Source organism: Polypterus senegalus, chromosome 11, assembly GCF_016835505.1.
Source record: "Polypterus senegalus isolate Bchr_013 chromosome 11, ASM1683550v1, whole genome shotgun sequence".
NCBI lineage: Eukaryota > Metazoa > Chordata > Cladistia > Polypteriformes > Polypteridae > Polypterus > Polypterus senegalus.
This window is the reverse complement of record NC_053164.1, coordinates 40,732,446-40,753,295: the sequence shown is the minus strand read 5'-3', so window position 1 is coordinate 40,753,295 and position 20,850 is coordinate 40,732,446. Positions and strand designations below refer to the sequence as shown.

Below are 20,850 nucleotides of genomic sequence, written 5' to 3'. Positions count from 1 at the left end.
TACACCATCAGATTAAAACTAAGTGATATTATGCACAAATAGGGCCCTATAGAATCCATTTTATTTTTTCACAAATTCCTTTTTTTGTTTGATTTTCTGTTTTCACCATTTTATTTTTCCTTCATTCGGGTTTTTACTATATGAAAGTATCAACAGCTACAACAAAATAAATAATGAAATGACACTTAACATTCATTTTAATGAAACAGCACACTAGTACAACTGAACTTTTTTTTGCAGTTCCATTCATCAGGTGGGAGTCCAGGATGCTGTATGCTGAGATTGAAGTAGGACAGTGAGTGCCCTCCAGTATTGTAAAAGCAGTTACTAGTTTGATCCATCGTTCTGAGATGAAGGTTAACTTCACTTTTAGGGTCTAGGATATTCGTTACAGCCTGAGCTGATGTGTTCAGAGCCAGAAAGAACTCTTAGAGGTGAATATGTTCAGCGTGGTACCCTACTGATTCAAACCAGAAGGTAATCCTTGATCAGCACAATCTTTCAGTGACAAAAAAGTTGCCCATCTATTCCAGGCAGGCTTCTTGAAGGCGGCACACTTTACCCACATCACTAGTGATGCAGCCTCACTGAAGTATTCATAGTGTTGCCAAGGTCTCTCCCACCAAAATGACATGACACAAGAAGGTTGAATTTACACCACTAGGCATAACCCCTTTTAAAACTTCCTGGTATGCTTTCAGGCAGTATGATGCATTATCTGTAATCACTGCTAAAATGTCATTAAGAGTCAGCTGGGTATTGTGAAGGGACTTGAGAACTGCCTTAGAAAATGTGAAAAAGTTGCAGCTCTCCATAAAGATAACATCTGCCAAAAAGTACTGGTCTTCAGTACCCTTTATTGTAATTATGTAAATTTTAACTTCTACTGCATATCTTAGAATAATTACAAAGCAAAAGCAAACTAATTTGAAAGATGCTAAATCCAGGAATTGAACAGGAAAAAAAAAAAGAGAGTGACCCGCTTTTAAAAGCTGTGGACCTTGAGTTCCTCATCACCGCGAGGCAAAACATTTATTTAATCCTCAAACATCGTTAATTTTTTAAAAGGGAACCCCTTAACATTTTTTCTAAGGGAAAGACTAACACCAGTTAAATAGAATTTAAATCGGTTAAATGATTCATAGTAAATACATCACATACAATTAGATCTGCTTACATAAGAATTACAATACAGCCAACTGTTTACTCACCTATCACTATGTTGAGAAATACGTGGTCTCAGCGATCATTAGTTTCATCAAATACAACATGTATTTTCCTGCCACGAATCAAATGTTGTTCAAAGACATGTCGCAAATGAGTTTCATGAAGACTGCTCTCATTTTCTAGCGGGGCGCCGCCTTGTTTGCAATGCTTAATAAAGGAAGCATCTTTTGTCATTTGTTCGAGCAGTATGTCTGACTCATGTCCACAAACTGGCGTCTTGCACCTGACGATTGTTGTTTCCACTGCCTTCAGTCTCTAAATTTCGCACATCTCCATTTTTAAATCTAAAATTTGATTTTAACCCTTAAACCGTCAGAACCGACTATAGTCGGTTCCCAATGCAATTTGCCAGCATGCCGGAGACGAGAATATTCAGCGACATATATTCACTGAACGCCTCAACCGGCTATAGTCACTTCACAGAGCAATTTGTCAGCACACCGGAGCTGATCAGTCAGTACCATATATTCGTTGAGCAGCCAGCTGATGACCACTGCCAACAGAACTGCAGCACCACTGTCCCTGGGATTCAGCCGCTGCACTAGACTAGCCTGCAAGCATCACCGCTTACCTCTGTGTCCTTGCGTGCAGCTAGTTCAACCATAGTTGGCTTGGTGATTTACTGAATTTCATCAATGGCATCAGTTGCACATTGTATATATAGTAATTGAGTGTGTAACATGATCAGTGTTGCAGTAAATGTGACACTCTTTGCATGGAAAAAAGAAAAGTATCCCATTAAAATTTTACATTTTAAATAAATGTCACAATTCACAAAGAAAAAGTGCAGCAATAAAGTATAGAGTTGTCCAGCTCTAATTATGCAGATCCAGATCGTCTAGATGATGTATCCTGGGACGATTCCAGTTCTGCGCAAAGACAATTCTTCATGTCATCAGTTCGTACACTTCTATGGTTCGGGATTTTTTTGTGATTTTCTATGTAATAAACTTAAGTTACAGGGTAATGAAAATTGCATAATTAAATCTGGACCACCCTGTATTTGGCGCCCAGGGGTCCATTAACCCCAAGTATGTGATAGTTTAAGAATTAAGCATTAATTCCGTGATTCCATCCATGCTTTTCACATCGCAGAAATCATAGGGCCCTTCATAAACCATGATGTAACTGGTGCTCAGATAATCACAACACAGCTAAACAAGATCAATAATTTGATTAGTTTATTTGAAAATTTGGGATGTGGAGATTTGGCCAAGTACAACTATGATGGCTGAAAGCTCATTGTTAAACAGGGTTGTACACACAAAAAAAGTGACCTCGTAAAGACTTGTCCAATGTGTAGTGTTTGTGACTGTTACAATCATTCTGATAATGTAACAATTTATTCAGTATTTCTGGTAATGAAATAAGCACAATGACCTTAAAAATATAAAATGCTAAAGGTTAAACTGACTCTTAAGATGAGAGGGCCAAAATGTACAGCATTGACAAGACTAAAAATGTACCTAACTCCAGTGCAAGGTGGATATAAGTAAACACTACACAGATTGTAGCGCTGACACTGGAGGTAACTTACTTTATAAAGATACAGTTAAAGACATACTTAAAAAGACTGAACAATTCACTGTTTTAGAAACTGTGTCAAACATTTTTAAACCCATTTTCCATACAACAATTTAAAAGTCAAAAAAGGTGCAGAAGTCTTGAAGATGCAAATTGGCTTATGATGCAATATTCACTTTATTTTTACATAGAGTTACTTACTACTTGTGTCTTTTTTCTGGCTACTTGGTGTTGTTGCCCAGTTCACTTTAACCTCCTATAAAATTAAACAAAAAAGGAACAAAATGAAATACCAAAAAAAGTTTGAAAATACTGAGAAACCAGTGGGGTGCATCCTATTAATCATGGCACTGCCTGAACAAATGCAGATGTGCAAGGAAATATATATAGAAAAAATAAAATTCCAAATCATTTTTCCACACAAGTCATCTACGGATAATTCGATAAAAAAAAAATATATATAATCGGATGGAAAAAAGGTCTAAATAAGTAACTTACAAAAGTGTAAATACGAACGTGTTAAACTCCTCAATGGTCCTTCATTACCTGTTGAGGATAAAATATTTTAAAACTGAATGGGAATTACTGCAGTTTCTAAAAGACCTGACTATAATAGGCATCTGCATTATAAAAGGAAAAAAATCCAGATAGCTAATTATTCAAGGGCAAGGATGCGCCTATCCAATTTAGTAGTATTCATGTCTTAAAGCAAACAGACTTTAAAATTTGCTTTTAATTTAGTGTGGCTAATGTGGTATTTAAATAGTGTGCTGTGTTACTTTACATTCCATTCCTGGCAATTTAAAAAATTACACTATCAAACAAAAGAAACAATCTGGTATATTTTAGTTTTGAAAAATCTGTAAATCAAGTATTGAGTATTAAAATACTGTAAAAACTACCACTAAATAATGAAGTTATGGCAAAAAAGAACGAATAATTCAAACAATGTTTGAGTCTGACTTTTTTTATATATATATATATATATATATATATATATATATACACACACAAAAAGTACATCAAGCACAACATCCGACACTTGGTTGCTCTAAAGAAACCAGCAAGCAAAGAAATTTAAATATAAAAAATCAGCTACTCTATCAGAGTAACCACACGTATAAATGATTTAATTAGAAAAAAATCAAACCATTACAATATGTTAAGTGGAAATATTTAGCATCCCAAACGTCTAATACCAAAATGCAGTTTGTTGCTCACCTGGCATAGGCTAAATCCTAGTACTGCCATGTACTCCAAACAAAGCTTCAGGAAGTGTGTTTTCAGGACAAACTGCTTTAGGTGCAAAACACTTCACTTTAATGCCCAAATCTGCTTTCTAAACAAGCAGAGGGACACTAAACCCTCCAAATCCCAACAATCCCCAACTCACCCTTTAGGTATGATAGCTTACCTTACCCATTATTTTACGTCCATTCATTGCAGCTAATGCAGCAGCAGCATGCCGATGCTCATAAAACTCTACAAAGCAGTATGGGTCATTACCAGCGGTCTGACAGAAAAGAAAAGAAAGTTAGTACTGCTGAAAATGAGGAGTGCTCATTTGGCACTCTGATCACCTTTGGACTGCTATGACCCAGCATGGATGGTTTGTAAGGAGTGAAACTTCAAAAAGAAACCATGCACTACAAGGCAGTATTTTTAAAAACACTACATAGAGACACAAATTAAAAGTGGTGGTAATTTACTAATTACTTTTGCTACTTGAGAAGTACAGAAGGAAATAAAATTTTATTCTAACAAAATTACTGATTCCAAATACTAATATTAAATCCTTGCATCTAAATTTATAAATAAAAAACACTTACATCTACAATCATTTTACAGCTTTTGCATGACCCAATCTGACTAAACAACTGCAAGATGAGCGCTTCAGTTACATCACGTGACAGATTCCCAACGTACCTGAAACAGTAAATGATGAGAAGATGAAAAACAGACCAAAAAAAGGTGTCTTTGCAGAGTTAATTTACTGATACAAACTATACCAATACACTGTTCCAATCAACCAAAATATTTAAATATGATATGGGAAATTACCAAATATAAGACTGGTGATTAACAATGAGGAGTCAATAATTTAAGTCTCTGGTAATACCCCCACCTCACTAATGACAATCAGCTTTGGGAAATTGCAACAATTTTGTGGGTACAAACCACTGAAGCAAGTCTCACCCTCTGGGTTAAAAAATTAATTTTCTGAGAGAACAGCTTACAATAGAGCTGCAGTCAAAAGTATTTTTTTTTCAGTGTAAGGCACTAAAGTACAAACATTTCGACCTTTTAATGATCTGCAAAAGCCTATTCATGTTTTCACTACATCCCATTTAGACTACTAGATGTCCCTCTGTACTTTTGTTTGACACTCATCTCTGTCCCAACTAAAACCAAATCAAAATACTGCTTGTCCAGAACTTGAGAAGCATACCCACAAAAAAAACCCTATATCCATGTTAGTTTCTCTTTACAGGATCCCTGTAAAATAGAGGATGGATTTTAAGGTTGTACTGTTTCTATTCAAAAAACACACATTAGTCTGCTACTGCCTATCTTGATGATCTCCCCTGCCCCTACTCCCAGATCATTGAATCAATTATTGTTTCTTCCACACACACACACACAATTGAAGCTGCTGGGCGATTGTGCTTTCTCTGTAGTTTGTTGATTATTTTAAATTAGTAAAATGTATTCACTTGCTTCAGGTCATACTGACAGCCTAGCTTAATTCTAGCTGTAACTATTTTACTTTCTTAGGGTATACTATTTTTATGTCTGTTAACTGTCAGGCATTACTCTTGGCTATGTATTACTTTTCCCTTTTTATTTTACGCTTTATTAAAAGTACTATATAAATAAATTTACTTGACTTACCTATAGAACACCTAGACTGCTGCAAGGTTAATTTAAAAACCTACAATACTACTAAATAAGTTATTGAATTAATGGCATAAAGAATAGGAGATTGCATACTTAAAGACTCTGTTTCATGTACCTGCTAACTTTCAGATCACGATTCACAGGTCTTAGGGTAATCCCACAATTTTTATGGGGAACAAAAACATAACACATGGTGATTTCTTAAAACCTACAGTAAAGGAAATTCACATAAAATCCAAATTTTCTCTAATCCCAACTGCTTGATGAAACCATCATCCAACAATAACCAACTGAACCGCCATTTGTAATTGCTCCACCCATTCATTTCAAAGCTCATAAATAATTGGTTAGGGGTCAAAATTGGGATTGATAGCCCATCTGAGATTGGCATGCTTACACCACCCTAGCCAGTACTCAACTTGTTTAATTTAAAAAGTCAGCTCCAGCCAATCATAAATGCAAACCTAGATCTTGTATTAGCTTGCAGAGTTCTGCGAACTTGCTGGCATAGTTTCGCAAGATCAGAATTGAAATCTTTTGAATACATTTTAATAAAACAATTACCATTTGTAATGACAACTCCCAAAGCACCAAGCCACGAGCAGAAATTGAGCAGTAAATGGAGAACACTAGTTTACAGGTAGTGTCTTTATTTGAATCAATACCTTTTACTTTTCTAAGACTTTTGGCTTGTAAATGAAACCGATTAAATACTATATTTATTAAATATATTTTGAGTTGTTTAATTTAAAATTAAACTGTTCATAGCAGACCCAAGAACACTACCTTTTATGTGTTTAGCATTTCGTTTACTTATTATGAGCAATTTTACATGCATTAAGTTCATTAAACAATTAAAGAATGCCTTCACTGTGTTTTTTCACTAGTCATTTGTGCAGTGTAAAAGACTGCATTATTTTATCAACTGCATACAAGAATGCACACTGAAAGTAAGAAGACACTTATTGTTTTTTTGATAATTTACAACATTTAGTCAGTCAACTGCTTTTCCTTTGCGAGTGTCACAGCTGCAGTAGGCCAAGCAGGTCAACTCAGCCTTCCTTGTCTCTAGCTACAGGTTTTAGTTCTTACTAGGCCTCCCAGGCTTTCCCTCCAGTGTGTCCTTGGGTCTGGCTGCAGGGACTCCACTCAATGGAGTGTGCCCGAAAGCTATAGGTGGAACCACTCGGGGGCATCCTTAAGACATATCCAAACCACTTCAACTGGCACATCTCAATCTGGAAGAGCAGAGACTCAGCTCTGAAGCTCTCCCAAATCACTGAGTTTCTCACCCTATCACAGAGCATCAACCCAACCTCCCTACAAAGAAACAATTTTAGCCACTTGTACATAGGACGTCACTAGGGTGTCAAACATACTAAAATATTGATAAATAGCTATTTTAACATTTTAAAACTACTTCACTCATTTTTCATGGTTCATCATGGCTAGAGCTGCAGTCAGATTTCTACCCACTCACAGATGTTAATATGGCAACTCAATTGTCAAAGTGGGCTATTGGAGTGGCATCTAGAATTACTTCATCTTTGTGGCAAATGGGCAAACCACAAGATAATCTACAAGCCTGTATACAAGATTACACAATATTGCACAATACCAAAGAAAGAGGCCAACACAATTTAGTCAAATGCTTACAGGCAGCAATGGTTAAAGCCCATATGTAGCCCTAAGCGGAGGTTTGGGTTAAGTCCATCTCAATTTCCAGGGCACGTCACATAAGTTACCTCAGCATCACTCCTTGACATCCTGAGCATGCCACCCTTAACTTACCTAAGCAGTGTCCCCAGATGACAGCACCCTTGGCAATCACCGAAGAATTAGACCAGTTCTACTTTAAGGACCATCACGCATGTCAAAACAAATAGTTTTGACGGATATTTTGCTTCCAAATCATAGAATGATTAATATAAACCTGCAAACCGTTATGTTTTAAGTATGGATGAGAATTTTTTTCTACAGGTTAAAATTTTTTTTGTCAACAGTTATATATTTTACCTGTGGGCCAGTTTACTCTTTGCTGTTCATCTAGGGGCAAAAGTCAGGGCTCTTTCGATTTTTAAATAGTTGTCAAAAAGTGTTCTGCTGTGGTGCATTGTTTTAGTATGTATGACTTAAAGTTATACATTATCACATTTATTATGCAATGTAAGGTGGTATAACTTTCAGTGCTCAACTTCATAATCAGTGTTGGGACTCCTCAGTGCATTCCTATACTTCCATTTGTGCCACTGTCCGTTGGCATACTAGTCTTTCTTGCAAAAAATTGGAAGTTACAAAGGCAACGCAGTTTGTTTACACAAAGATTCAACAGGCACCATTTACATTCTTGCCAAGTCATTAAAAGTGTCACTTTTCAGAACAATTGTTTACAAAAGGCCACATTAATGTTAGTTTTACTTGAATGACTTTAAAACAATCTCTATATATAATCTTCATTTGGATCTTGATCTTTGTTTGCCCGCAAATGAATTAGAAGCAGCAGCACTAGATGGCAGTAGAGAGACCGCTAAAACATAGGCATTGCATTAAGAATCTCCTCCAGGCTTATACTACTGAAGATTGTAGTACTCCAGTCACACCTTAAAAACACAGACATTCAAACTAAACAAATTGTTGTGCTTTAAATTAACTAATCTTTATATATAATCGTCATTTAGAACTTGATCTGTGTTTGTCCGCGAATTCCACACACGCATAGACCACCTTCCAGTTTAGTGCGTTGTTGTTACTCACGGATGTCAACAATGTGCCGGAACAACAAAAGGGGTGGTGGACAGTGTTACGCTGGTTAGCTCCTGATGCCTGGTTAGAGAATGAGATTGCCGAAGATAAAAGGTACATGCCTACGTAACATATGAATGAAAGAAAGACAGTGGGTAAAATGAATGACAACGTAACAGCACGTTCCAGAAATTATTATTGTTACGTTGCAGCCGGCGAGTGGTGCGCGTCTCACAGTTGTACCGTGGCTTGCTCACATGTCACTGAAGAGATCCCTATTTATGCTTTAAAGAGCCTGGATACTTATGTGTCCCCCTTTTATAACCATTGCTCCATGTATATTGCCTTACTCTTTGGATTGCCACAAAGCAACCTGCGAAACTGGAGAAAGATTGAGAAGAGACTGTGAGAAGAAACAACAGAGTCGTGAAAACGAGATGGACTGTGAACGGACAGAAGCAGAAATGCCCCTACACCACTACCACATAATTACTATTCGGACAGTAATTGCGAGTAGGCCGTTCCTATCGAATCAATGTCCAAGGGTTTCCTTTTGTAATTTTGTTTCCCTTATAAAATAATCATAATGCCGTGCGACAAAGGGCTCAGTTCACGACTGGCAGCCGCGTTTAAACAGGGAGCCCTGCGCAGACAACTTTTACATGCACAACGTAGTTGGGCGCACATGGCTAGTAATGTATATTGGTTACAAAAGATTGCAATACTTACTAAAATTTAATGACATTAGTAAATTTAACTTATTACCTCAGTGACAGTGTTTTCATCAATAAAAAAAGACTGCTTTTAAAACTTCTTTACTATTGTTGACAGAACTTTACTATTGCCTTTTTACAAAAGATTGCACTAAAAGAATCTGCATTTAGGTGATAAAACATTTTTTCACTAATGTAAAGATACATAATTGTAATTTAAGCTTATTAGGTTGCATAACAGATTGCATTTCAATATTTCTCTTGGTATTGAAGCAAAGTTTGAAATTTTTGCCCTTGTGACAACCATATTATTTTTGTCATTACCCAAAGCCCATGACCATAGGCAAGGATAGGGATATAGATCAACAACCAAGAGTTTGTCTTTAGCCTCAGCTACCACTTCACCACGACACATACATTGCCCACAGAACAGCTGCCACCACTCTAATCATTGATCTCACAGTCCATTTTACTGTCACTCAGCAAGATCTCAAGACTCTTGAACTGCTCCACTAGGTACAGCTTCCCAAAAGATTCTTCATAGAGTGAATGCTGGCGTCAAACTGGGATGTGCTTATTCTCATCCCTGTCACTTCACACTTGTCAGTAAACCTTTACATGGTGATGGAGCCTTTGCACCTTACTGCTAGCTAGTTGAACCTTCTGGAGATTTGTGCTCCTGGTAGTGTCTCACTTGGCGTACAGGTTTGGACAAAGAATGGTTCACATGGACCCTCACAAAAGGTACACGTTGTGTACCCTGCCTGCACAATTATACTTTATGCTGTCTGTTACTTATCTGCTACTTATTTATGCTTATCTTTATATGTTGGTTTTGTCATTTGGTGTGGACAGCAAAGAAAGAATTTAACTGTACTGGGAAACGTGTTTCCTTACTGTGCACATGACAAACGTGGAACTTGAGACCCAATTCTGGAACCAGAGCTAGCAGTGGCAATCTATCAGTGGATGGACAACTCACATAACCCAGATGGGCTCAGCTAGTAATGGCAATGCTGTGCCTTCTTGTGGGCTCACCACCCCTAAGACGAAGGTCAGGGGCGATGACAGATTAGTGGCAGGCATAGGCAGGAAAGACAGATGGTCAGGTAATAATTGCTAAAGTGTACGCCAAGTGACAAAACCTTTTATTACAATAGGTCAATGCTAAAAAAAATTTAAAAACAGTTTACTAAGCATGTAAATAACTAAATACCGATTTTTTATTTTTTTTTTTTTTAAAGAATGATGGAATTTTCTTAAAATGGGGGTTGGCTTGCTTATTGAAGGTTTCTAACTGTAGTCTCTAGCTAGCCTGTTACTGCAAAAGGTTTTGGCTGGGTTTGAACGTTAACCAACCCGTCCGGCGTATCAAAACCAATGAATTTCTTACTATACCTCAGTGGCATCAAAACACTTGGTACAGACCGCAGCACCATCACTTCGTGTCAAATACAATAGCCTTCCCATTCGGAATACAATTCACCAAGCAACGCAGGCACCTTAAAATGTATTCATATTAACGCGTGAAGATACTGAAATTTTAGCTGCATTAAAAATCTATCGATGTCAAGTTCATTTATTCATGGCTCTATGGCATTTTGGGGTTATATCTATTATCCACATTGCCAAATTTCCGTGTCGATTATGCTCGAGGGTTTAAAGTCATAATGTTTAATAAAAGATCCTTCCCGCCAGTGCCACAACAAAAAGCATATGATTTGTGTCGCTGTTACATGTGTACAAATACGTGGCTAAAAACTGACTTTACCACCTTTGGAGCATTGCAACGTTATGTCATCACAAGAATCAATCGACCTTCTTCATCACTAAATTAACATTTTACGTAAAAAATATTCACGCGAACAGCTCCTTGGAAACAATGCTTAAGAAGAAAAATAGGCGGTGGGCGCGAATGGTGCGGAGTTTGTCTCTTGTAACGTTGACGCATGAATGATGGACAAAGAAGCATGGCAAACTTTTCTCCCCAGACATTAACATGCATACTTCAACCTGCAATATTGGCCAAAAATCGGTGATCAGGCAGGCAAGGGGCCTAAAGGCCGCCTCGTTGACTTACGGCAGACGATAACCGCGCGCGTGGCACTAGGACGCTCCGGCCTAGCCGAATGGGCCTCAAAGAAAATAAAGGGGAAAAAAATGCATAAGCTCGTTCAGGATTGCGTCATCAATCGCTTAACTATCACCAAAATGAAAGACTTTATAAAACACAGACTATAATCATATATTTAAAATATTAAGGCACATTTTTCAGTGTAGCCCCGGTCAACCACTAGTCACGTCATCAACTCAAAACCAACCCGAAACTCTGCCGCCATATTCGAGAAATTAACAAAATGACTGGTGAAAACTTTCAGTTTGTAATCCACCATTAAAATGTGCCTGGGTGCAGGAATTAAAACAATAAAGTTTGCAGTCTGACACCTTAGGAACTTTAAAACCTCATCACTATAAAACAAGAAAAGCCCGTGCGTAAAATTAAAGATACGCATTACTTTCAACCCGGTTAACTAGAACATAAAAAACACAACCAACCACAACAGAAGATTTGAATGGACTGTAAAACTCACAGAGTCTTGGGCTGCTCGTCGTCCATCGTTGTTCAAGAACTGTTACACACTCTCGCTTGCGCTCCTGTACACAACACTAAAATGTTACTTTAACAAACTATCACTTTAGGGTAACAGCTTACATTAAACGATTACAGTGAATAAAATCTACAACTACGCTAACAGTTCGTTACGCCGCTTGTCTCTCACAAACAAAAGAACAGCGACATAAAATGGCGACTATGTGGGAACGGATATACGAGTGCGCGTGCGCAGTGACGTAATGGGCGGGGCTTTCTAGTAATTTGCAAGTTGGTCTATTTTCATTTCTTCGTCTTTTGCGCCCGTTGGCTTAAAACTCCATGACATGTAATGAGCGCATAGTGAATGTTTGTCTTAAACAAAGTCCGCGTTTTAAAATAGTAGTGCGCCGCCCGGGAATCGAACCCGGGTCGCAAGAATGGGAATCTTGCATGATACCACTACACCAGCGGCGCTCCTGTGCATGATGGTCGAGGATTTCTCTTATCGAATCTTGGTATGTTAGACTAATAAAATATGTTACAAAATTGTGTACTATGGCTTTATTGTGACTTTTAGATTAAGTCACTTAGATGGTTACTAACATTAAATTGTAGCGCCGCTGGGTCAGGACTTGACGAGTATCTTTCACTGTGAGGGATACGTTAACTCTCATTGCTGCAGACTGTCTGAGGGGTCGGGAATACCTGCAGAATAAGGACAGCCGGGAAGGCTTTAGAGTCTTAAGCCCTTATCCATCCATTATCCAACCCGCTATATCCTAACCATAAGGTCACGGGGTTCTGCTGGAGCCCATCTCAGCCAACACAGGGCGCAAGGCAGAAAACAAACCCTGGGCAGGGTGCCAGCCCACCGCAGGGCGCACACATACACACACACCCACACACTATTTATTTATTCTTTTTATTTGTATTTATATTTATTTTTATTTATTTATATTTATATACATATGTATACTATTTATCCTTTTAAATAATTATAACACCTGACATAGTTTAACACCTTATTTTAACACACTCAAAACCCCCAACCCCCTACCACCCATTTAAAGTTATGTGCCTAAGAGTGTTCTCAGAAGCCTTAGGGGCTAAAGACTAAGGGCACATCCCCTGTGAAACTAATGAAGCTTAATGAAATTTAAATGCCCCTAATCCTGGAAGAGCCCAAGAAGTGACTTTAGTCCACATTTCTTAAAAGGTTGGGCGTATACTGTAAAGAAAGGTTTTTAAATAATAATAATAATAAAACATCAAGTCACATTACCAAAAGGTAGTTATTAGTAAACATGCCCTATATCTCAAAAGAGGATGAGGTTGTCTGTGCTGTCAGAATAAATGACATGACAGTCTAAATATTCTATCCAAAAAAGGCTGTCAAATATTCTACTCCAGACTTAATCTGAATATGAAAAAATTAACTGAAGAGGAAGCTAGTATATACAGTATATACATATATATACAGTATATATATATGTCAATGTGCGTGTGTATGTATGTTCCAGCATCACGTCCGAAAGGCTGGAGCGATTTTCATGAAACTTGGTACACATGTTCCTCATTGGTCAGCTAAAAATACTGTAGGGTGAAATCAGCTATAATCCACCCCTTTTGGGTAGGGTAGGGGGTGATCTTGCGGTCCTGTATGTATGTTATCATCCAGTTGACACTCGGAACGACCACCAGAAGGCGAACTGGAGGCGACTGCCAACATCTATATCTATATATAATCTTCATTTGGATCTTGATCTTTGTTTGTCCGCGAATGAATTAGAAGAAGATGCACTAGATGGCAGTAGAGAGACAGCTAAAACATAGGCATTGCATTAAGAATCTCCTCCAGGCTTATACTACTGAAGATTGTAGTACTCCAGTCACACCTCAAAACACAGACATTCAAACTAAACAAACTGTTGTGCTTTAAATTAACTAAAGAGATCTTCATTTAGATCTTGATCTTTGTCCGCGAACTCCACACATGCATAGACCATCTTCCAGTTTAGTACATTGTTGTTACTCACGGATTTCAACAATGTGCCGGAATAACGAAAGGGGCAGTGGACAGTGTTACGCTGGTTAGCTCCTGAGGCCTGGTTAGAGAATGAGATTGCCGAAGATAAAAGGTACGTGCCTACGTAACATATGAATGAAAGAAAGACAGTGGGTAAAATGAATGACAACGTAACAGCACATTCCGGAAATTATTATTGTTACGTTGTAGCCAGCGAGTGCTGCACGTCTCACAGTTGTACCGTGGCTTGCTCACATGTCAGTGAAGTGATCCCTATTTATGCTTTAAAGAGCCTGGATACCTATGTGTCCCTCTTTTATAACCATTGCTCCGTGTATATTGCCTTAGTCTTTAGATTGCCACAAAGCAACCTGCTACATTGGAGAAAGGTTGAGAAGAGATCGTGAGGGGAAACGACAGTGTCGTGAAAATGAGACGGACTGTGAATGGACAGAAGCAGAAATGCTCCTACACCACCACATAATTACTATTCGGACAGTGATTCCGAGTAGGCCATTCCTTTCGAATCAATGTCCAAGGGTTTTCTTTTGTAATTTTGTTTCCCTTATAAAAAATCATAATGCTGTGCGACGAAGGGCCCAGTTCACGACTGGCAGCCGCATTTAAACAGGGAGCCCTTCACAGACATCTTTAACACGTGCAACGTAGTTGGGCGCAAATGGCTAGTTCTTTATGTTTGAGCACCACCACACCCCTGTTGCTTTTGTAAGTAAGTAAGTAAGTAAGTGAACTTTATTGTCATTCATACCATACAACAGTACAACAACGGATGCAGAGCTGAACGAAATTGTGTTTCTCCAGGCTCAATGTGCAGACATAAAAGACAAGTGTATAAAAGACAAGTGCACGCAAGGCAACATACAGACATTACAAACATTTCACTTCTTACACAGAAAGTAGGTAAGACAGCTTAAGACAGCACAAGGCAGCACAGTACAAACAATAAATACAAAAGATATATATATAAATTATATTAATGTAAGCCAGTCAGTGGGTAAGATATAATATGAAAGAAAATATTGCACATCTTTTCACAGTGATTGTGTTCTTGCACTATATGGATATAATATTTATACATAATATATATAATATATGCAATATAATATTGTACAATATTACAATACAGTATAATGTAAAGTTAAGACCTATGTGTGGTAATAAAATGCACAGTAACTAAGAGAGCAAAAGGTCAAAGATTATTTAACAGAGTTTAGTATTCTGATGGCCTGGAGGAAGAAGCTCCTGTTAAATCTGGTCGTTCTGCAGTGTATACTGTGGTAACATTTTCCAGAGGGCAAAAGTTCAAACAGCCCATGTGCCGGGTCTGGGATCTTTTATGATCTTAATGGATCTCTAGCAACGTAAGTAGTATAATTTTTGAACAGGTGGGAGAAAGGACCCGATGATTTTCTCTGCTGTCCTCACCACTCTTCGAAGTATCTTCTGTTCAGCGGCAGTGCAGCTACCATACCAAACTGAGATGCTGCTGGTCAATATACTTTCTATAGTGCCTCTGTAGAAAGTTGTGAGGACAGGAGAGGCAAGGTTTTCTCTTTTCAGCCTTTGGAGAAAATAAAGTTGCTGTTGTGCCCTCTTGACAAGAGAATTGGTATTTGTGGGCCATGTCAGGTCATCTTTGATGTGAACTCCCAGAAACTTGGTGCTTCTCACTGACTCCACGATGTTTCCATGGATTGTATGTGGCCGGTGTGACACGTGCTTTCTCCTGAAGTCAACAATGATCTCTTTTGTTTTGTTGACATTCAGTGCCAGGTTGTTTTTTTCCACACCAGGCAATGAGTTGATTGACTTCCTCTCTGTATGCAGAGTCATCATCATTACTGATGAGGCCCACTACTGTTTTGTCGTCTGCAAATTTTATGATGTGATTCAAGTGTAATTGACACAACAGTCGTGAGTCAACAAGGTGAACAGTAGAGGGCTTAGAACACAGCCCTGGATAACCCCAGTGTTCATGATGGTAGTCTCAGAGGTGTTTTTCCAAGACAGACTATCTGGGGTCTGTCTGTGAGGAAGTCAAATAACCAGTTACACAGAGTGGTGCTGATGCCTAGTGGCTCCAGATTCTTTACCAGGTGTTGCGGGATGACAGTATTGAAGGCAGAGCTGAACTCAATAAAAAGCATCGTCACATGACTGTTCTTATTTTCCAGATGAGCCAGTGTCAGATGGAGTGCAGTTTCTATGGCATCATCAGTGGAACAATTTGAGCGGATTGCAAATTGAAGTTGATCAAATGTAGCAGGCAGTCTAGATGTGATGTGATTTTTGACCAACACTTCAAAGCACTTCATCATGATGGGTGTGAGTGCTATAGGGCGATAGTCGTTCAGTGATGATGTTGGTGATTTCTTTTGCAGCGGAATAATGGTAGTGGCTTTGAAGCACTGAGGAACAATAGCTTATCTTAGGGAAATGTTGTAGATGTCTGTGAGAACAACTGTAAGTTGGTCAGCACAGTCTCTGAGTACACACCCTGGTATATTGTCAGGACCTGCAGCTTTCCATGGGTTGACCCTGCACAGGGCTCTCAGAACATCACTGTGGTTGAGAAAGTGGTACAGAAACATAAAAACACGTACCAGCAGACATAAAGACAGCTTTTTCCCCAGAGCTGTGAAGTCCATCTGCCCCTGCTGATACACATACATGCATCTACCCCTAACCTGCCCTCTGTAGACATGCACACGCACTTTCCCTTGTAATCAAACACACACACTAGTATTCCTCCCCTGCAGACCCACGTACACAGATCACTGGTCTCTGCAGGCGTACTACCTCAGGAAAAGTCTGGACTTGATGATGTCTTTTTGCTGCTGTCCTTTAGATTTATTATATTTATTTTATTATTTATAGTGTATTGTGTATTTTGAGTATTCTGCCTTGAAGCCGAGTCCTACCAACAAAACTTTCGTTATGTGTATGCATAGTGACAATAAAGAATTCTATTCTATATTCTATTCTATTCTATTCTACATAAGACAAATCCTCAAAATACCAAAAGAAGGTAGTTTGTGCCTCCTATGTAACAAATGTGATGAGACCATTCATCACATTGTCACTGTTTGTGAAGCACTGGCGAATATGTCCTATCTATGGCATCACAACAATTTGGTATAATATATCCATTGAACTCTAGCTAAGGACAATTTTCAAGTGCCAAGGCAATGGTGGAGATGGAGTTTGGAGGAGCATAAAATCCTACATCTAAGATTCTCAAGGAGCTCCCTGTTCAAACAGATGTCACAGTCAATGCTAACCAACCAGACATCATATATACAAATCTATCCACCATCCATCCATTATTCAACCCACTAAATCCTAACTACAGGATCACAGGAGTCTGCTGGAGCCAATCCCAGCCAACACAGGGTGCAAGGCAGGAAACAAACCCCAGGTGCACACACACACACACACACCAAGCACAATTGCCAATGCACCTAACCTGCATGTCTTTGGACTGTGGAAGGAAACCCACGCAGACACAGGGAAAACATGCAAACTCCACGCAGGGAGGACCCAGGAGGCAAACCCAGGTCTCCTAACTGCGAGGCAGCAGCGCTACCCACTGCGCCACCATGCCACCCTCTATCCATCCACTTGGTGCCATTAGACTATAATATCTGTCCAACAGGAGAGCCTAAATTAGAGCACTACCATCAACTCCAAAATTACATTAAAAGGCTTTGGAAAACAGACGCAGAAGTAGTCTTTATCATTATATGTGCTACTGGGGTTATTGCTAACTCCATCAAGCGATATACTGAAATGATCTCACCTAACATCAACATCTCCATTCTACAAAAGCAACCAGCAATATGCATGAGATCCATCATCAGCAGAGTCCTTGTCACTGTTAGCAGTAATTATTACCAGATATTTTCCATTTAGATGACCCTAACTAGGCAACCTAATCCAGACTAGACCTAAATTATAGAATTTACTCCTACCCTACACTTTCAACTATGCCCTCTATCAAGAGGTCTGTTCAACAGACATAACTTTCATGCCAGCTGAAAGCCTGTGAGATCCAAAGAAATCAAATGTAATAATAATAATAATCTACTCTCTTTATATATAAAATCTTAAGCCTAAAAGTGCAATGATTTTATGTGACTTTTAATGTCACGCTTTTGTCACGCTTGAAATCGAGCTTATTTTAAAACCTACATATATATATATATTTGGTATCATTCTTTTCAGAATTTAATGTGATGTTATATTTTCAGATTCTTATTCCATTTTTAAATTATAAACTAAAATATCAAGTAAATCGTGGTTTTTATTTTTGATCGAGTAAACTTTCTTTCACAGGAACAAACTAATTAAAAAAAGATCTATTCATAACACCAATGTTTGTATTTAGGTCATTTAATTAGCTGAACGTCGAGTTACGATGACCCATTGCATACCACTTTAGTTTTCATATGATTTTTCCTGTTATTTAAATGAGTAGTTTTTTTTATAAAGGTTCTTTTATCCATAAGAATGTCAGTTAAAACGAATGGATTGTTTATTTAGTCTCTTATAAATACTCATCAAGCATAGTGGACCTCAGTTTAATGGGAATGCTCCAATTGGTAAGAGAGTAAATACAGTATCTTATTCTCATTTCATGATTTTTACTCCTTTAAATAATAATTAATTTTTCTTTTACATGCTTATAGAATTTTGTGATTTTGACTCTAATAAATAATCATTTTTCTTTTGTACATTTACAGATTTTACTAATATTCCGTCCGCAACTCGGGCTTGGTCCCCCTAGTTATAATGATGATAATATAGTGTGATGCAATACAAAATAATAGCTAAAATTAAAACTAAAAGATTACTCAAATTTCAAAAAAATATACTGGTAAAGAAACAGCCCATACAGTTCTGGACACAGCTTATTTCCTCAGCCCAGTTTCAGGAGTTCTCCCCTTTGATGTGATATATCACTCTTGCTCAGTGAGGTTTTCCTGCCTTCAGTGAAGCTGGAAATCTGTGTTCTGATCACTTCTCAGGCCAGTATATAGCACACAGGGAGTCACAATTGTATTTCTTAGATTCAGTTTGAACAAAGCAATGACCACCCACCCCCACCCCCATCATCTATTTGCATAACCTACAGTCTTGGCCATCTGTCTGGGTTAAAATGTGTATAGGACTGGGTACAAAAGCGCAGTTCCAAAGTTTCTCTATACTGTATTGACCTTTTCCTTACCCTGAAAGAAGTGAATGATGATATAAGTGCAGACCTTCTTCTTCTCCTGTGTTTGTACAAGTATATTTGCGTACAGAGGCAGCTTTTTTGTCAAAGAAATGAATCACATGTCTCCTCATCTGCCTTTTCATGCACTAGATTTTCACTAATGTACAACACCAATTGCAAAAATGTTAGGACAGTATGCAAAATGGTAATTATAAATAATAAAAATAAAACTGATTTATAAACTCTCTTTCTATTCACCCTGTACTATACTAAAACACCACAATGCGGTATAGTGTTTAAGGCTTTGGACTGAGGTTGCTGGTTCAAATCCTGCTACTGACACTGTGTGACCATAAGCAAGCCACTCAACCTGCCTGTGTGCCAATTGGAAAACCAAGGTAAATGTTACAAATTCAGCCAAATATGTAAATGTACAACAACATAATTTGATGTTTTATTTTGTGCATTTTTTCATTTTTTAAACTATACAGTCATGTCAAATCAGATGTTTGCAACACTCTCCAAAAAAGTTGAGATAGTCAGGTGTTTCTCACTGTGTAACTTCACCATTTCTTTTAATAACACTTATTAAGCATTGGTGCACTGCAGGCACACGTTGTTTATACTCCATTCATCCATTATGCAGATCTTTAGCTGCGCAGTTGCCTTTTGTATTTTGCGCCACACAGCTCAGCACTGCAGGCAGGCCAATCTCGTAGCCGCACTCTCTACTTACGAAGCCATGCACTTGTAATCTGACCAGAATGTGGTTTGAGATTGTCCTGCTGGAAAATGCAGTGACAGCTCTGAAAAAGCCAGCATTTGGGTGGTAACATATGTTGCTTCAATACTTGTACATACTGTATTTTTCTGTATATAATGATAGCCTCACAGAGGTGTAAAGTTACCCACACCATAGGCACTGACACACCCCCATACTATGACAGATGCTGGTGTTTGGACCTATTGTTGATAACAGTTTGGATGTTTTTTCCTTCCTGGCCTGGAGAACACAAAGGCTGTTTTTTTCAAAACCTATTTAAAATGTTGACTCGTCACACCACAAAACACGATTTCACTGTACATGTAATACTTTTCATCTGAGATGAGACTGAACTCAGAGAAGTTTCTGGGGTTCTGGACAGTGCTAATATTTTGCTTTAGCTTTGAATAGTTAAGCTTTAACTTTCATCTGTGGATGCAATGGTGAATGGTGTTGACTAGCAAAGGTTTACCAAAGTATGCTGAAGCCTATGTCATGATATCCATTACAGACACATGAGGGTGTCTGAAAGATCAAAGATCATGTGCATTCAGAAGTCATTTTTGGCCTCATCTTTACACACACTTGTCCAGATTAATTGAATCTTTTAATTATATTATACACTTTAAAAGGTCAAGTCAAGTCAAGTTGGAGAGCATGCACTAGTACAGTGCGTTGCTACACCCACTACAAGGCGAAACAACTCGGGATCCCGGTTTGCAACCCCCCAGGCAGACACACGGTCCAGTCCCACCCTCCGAAAATGACCCTCTATCTGCCGCAACCAGGTGTTACGTGGGTGACCCCTTGGTCTGGTCCAGCCACTCGGGTCCCCAACAATGAGGATCCTGTGATCCGGATCACCCTCGGAGAAACGCGCCACATGGCTGTAGTGCCATAACTGATGCAGGTGATGTGCCTTATTCGTGACAACTTGAGCAACCGCTCATTCGACACAAAGTCAAACCAGAGGTACCTAAGGATTTTACGGAGAGACACAGTACCAAAGGAGTCCAGTCTTCATCTCAGTTCACTGGATAGCGTCCATGTCTCACAACCATATAGCAAGACAGGAAGCATCAGGACTCTAAAGACTTGGACCTTCATCTTTTTGCATATAAATCGGGA

General features: G+C 38.5%; 1 protein-coding gene and 1 non-coding gene across 3 annotated transcripts in view; both read right to left on the bottom strand.

The window, feature by feature from the left end:
• Positions 1–11,926, bottom strand: part of LOC120538875 (nucleolysin TIA-1) — a 45,233-nt gene extending 33,307 nt beyond the window's left edge. For both annotated transcript variants that reach the window (XM_039768450.1, XM_039768451.1), the window contains exons 1-4: positions 11,696–11,926; positions 4,581–4,677; positions 4,166–4,264; positions 2,953–3,007 (exon numbers count right to left, since the gene is read on the bottom strand). In XM_039768450.1, the coding sequence (XP_039624384.1) occupies positions 2,953–3,007; positions 4,166–4,264; positions 4,581–4,677; positions 11,696–11,721 (277 nt within the window). In that variant the 5' untranslated portion in view covers positions 11,722–11,926. The remainder of the gene's footprint in view (positions 1–2,952; positions 3,008–4,165; positions 4,265–4,580; positions 4,678–11,695) is intronic.
• Positions 11,927–12,100: 174 nt separating this feature from the next.
• Positions 12,101–12,171, bottom strand: trnag-ccc. Its single transcript has one exon. It is a non-coding gene; the product is annotated as a tRNA-Gly (tRNA).
• Between the last annotated feature and the right edge of the window lie 8,679 nt (positions 12,172–20,850).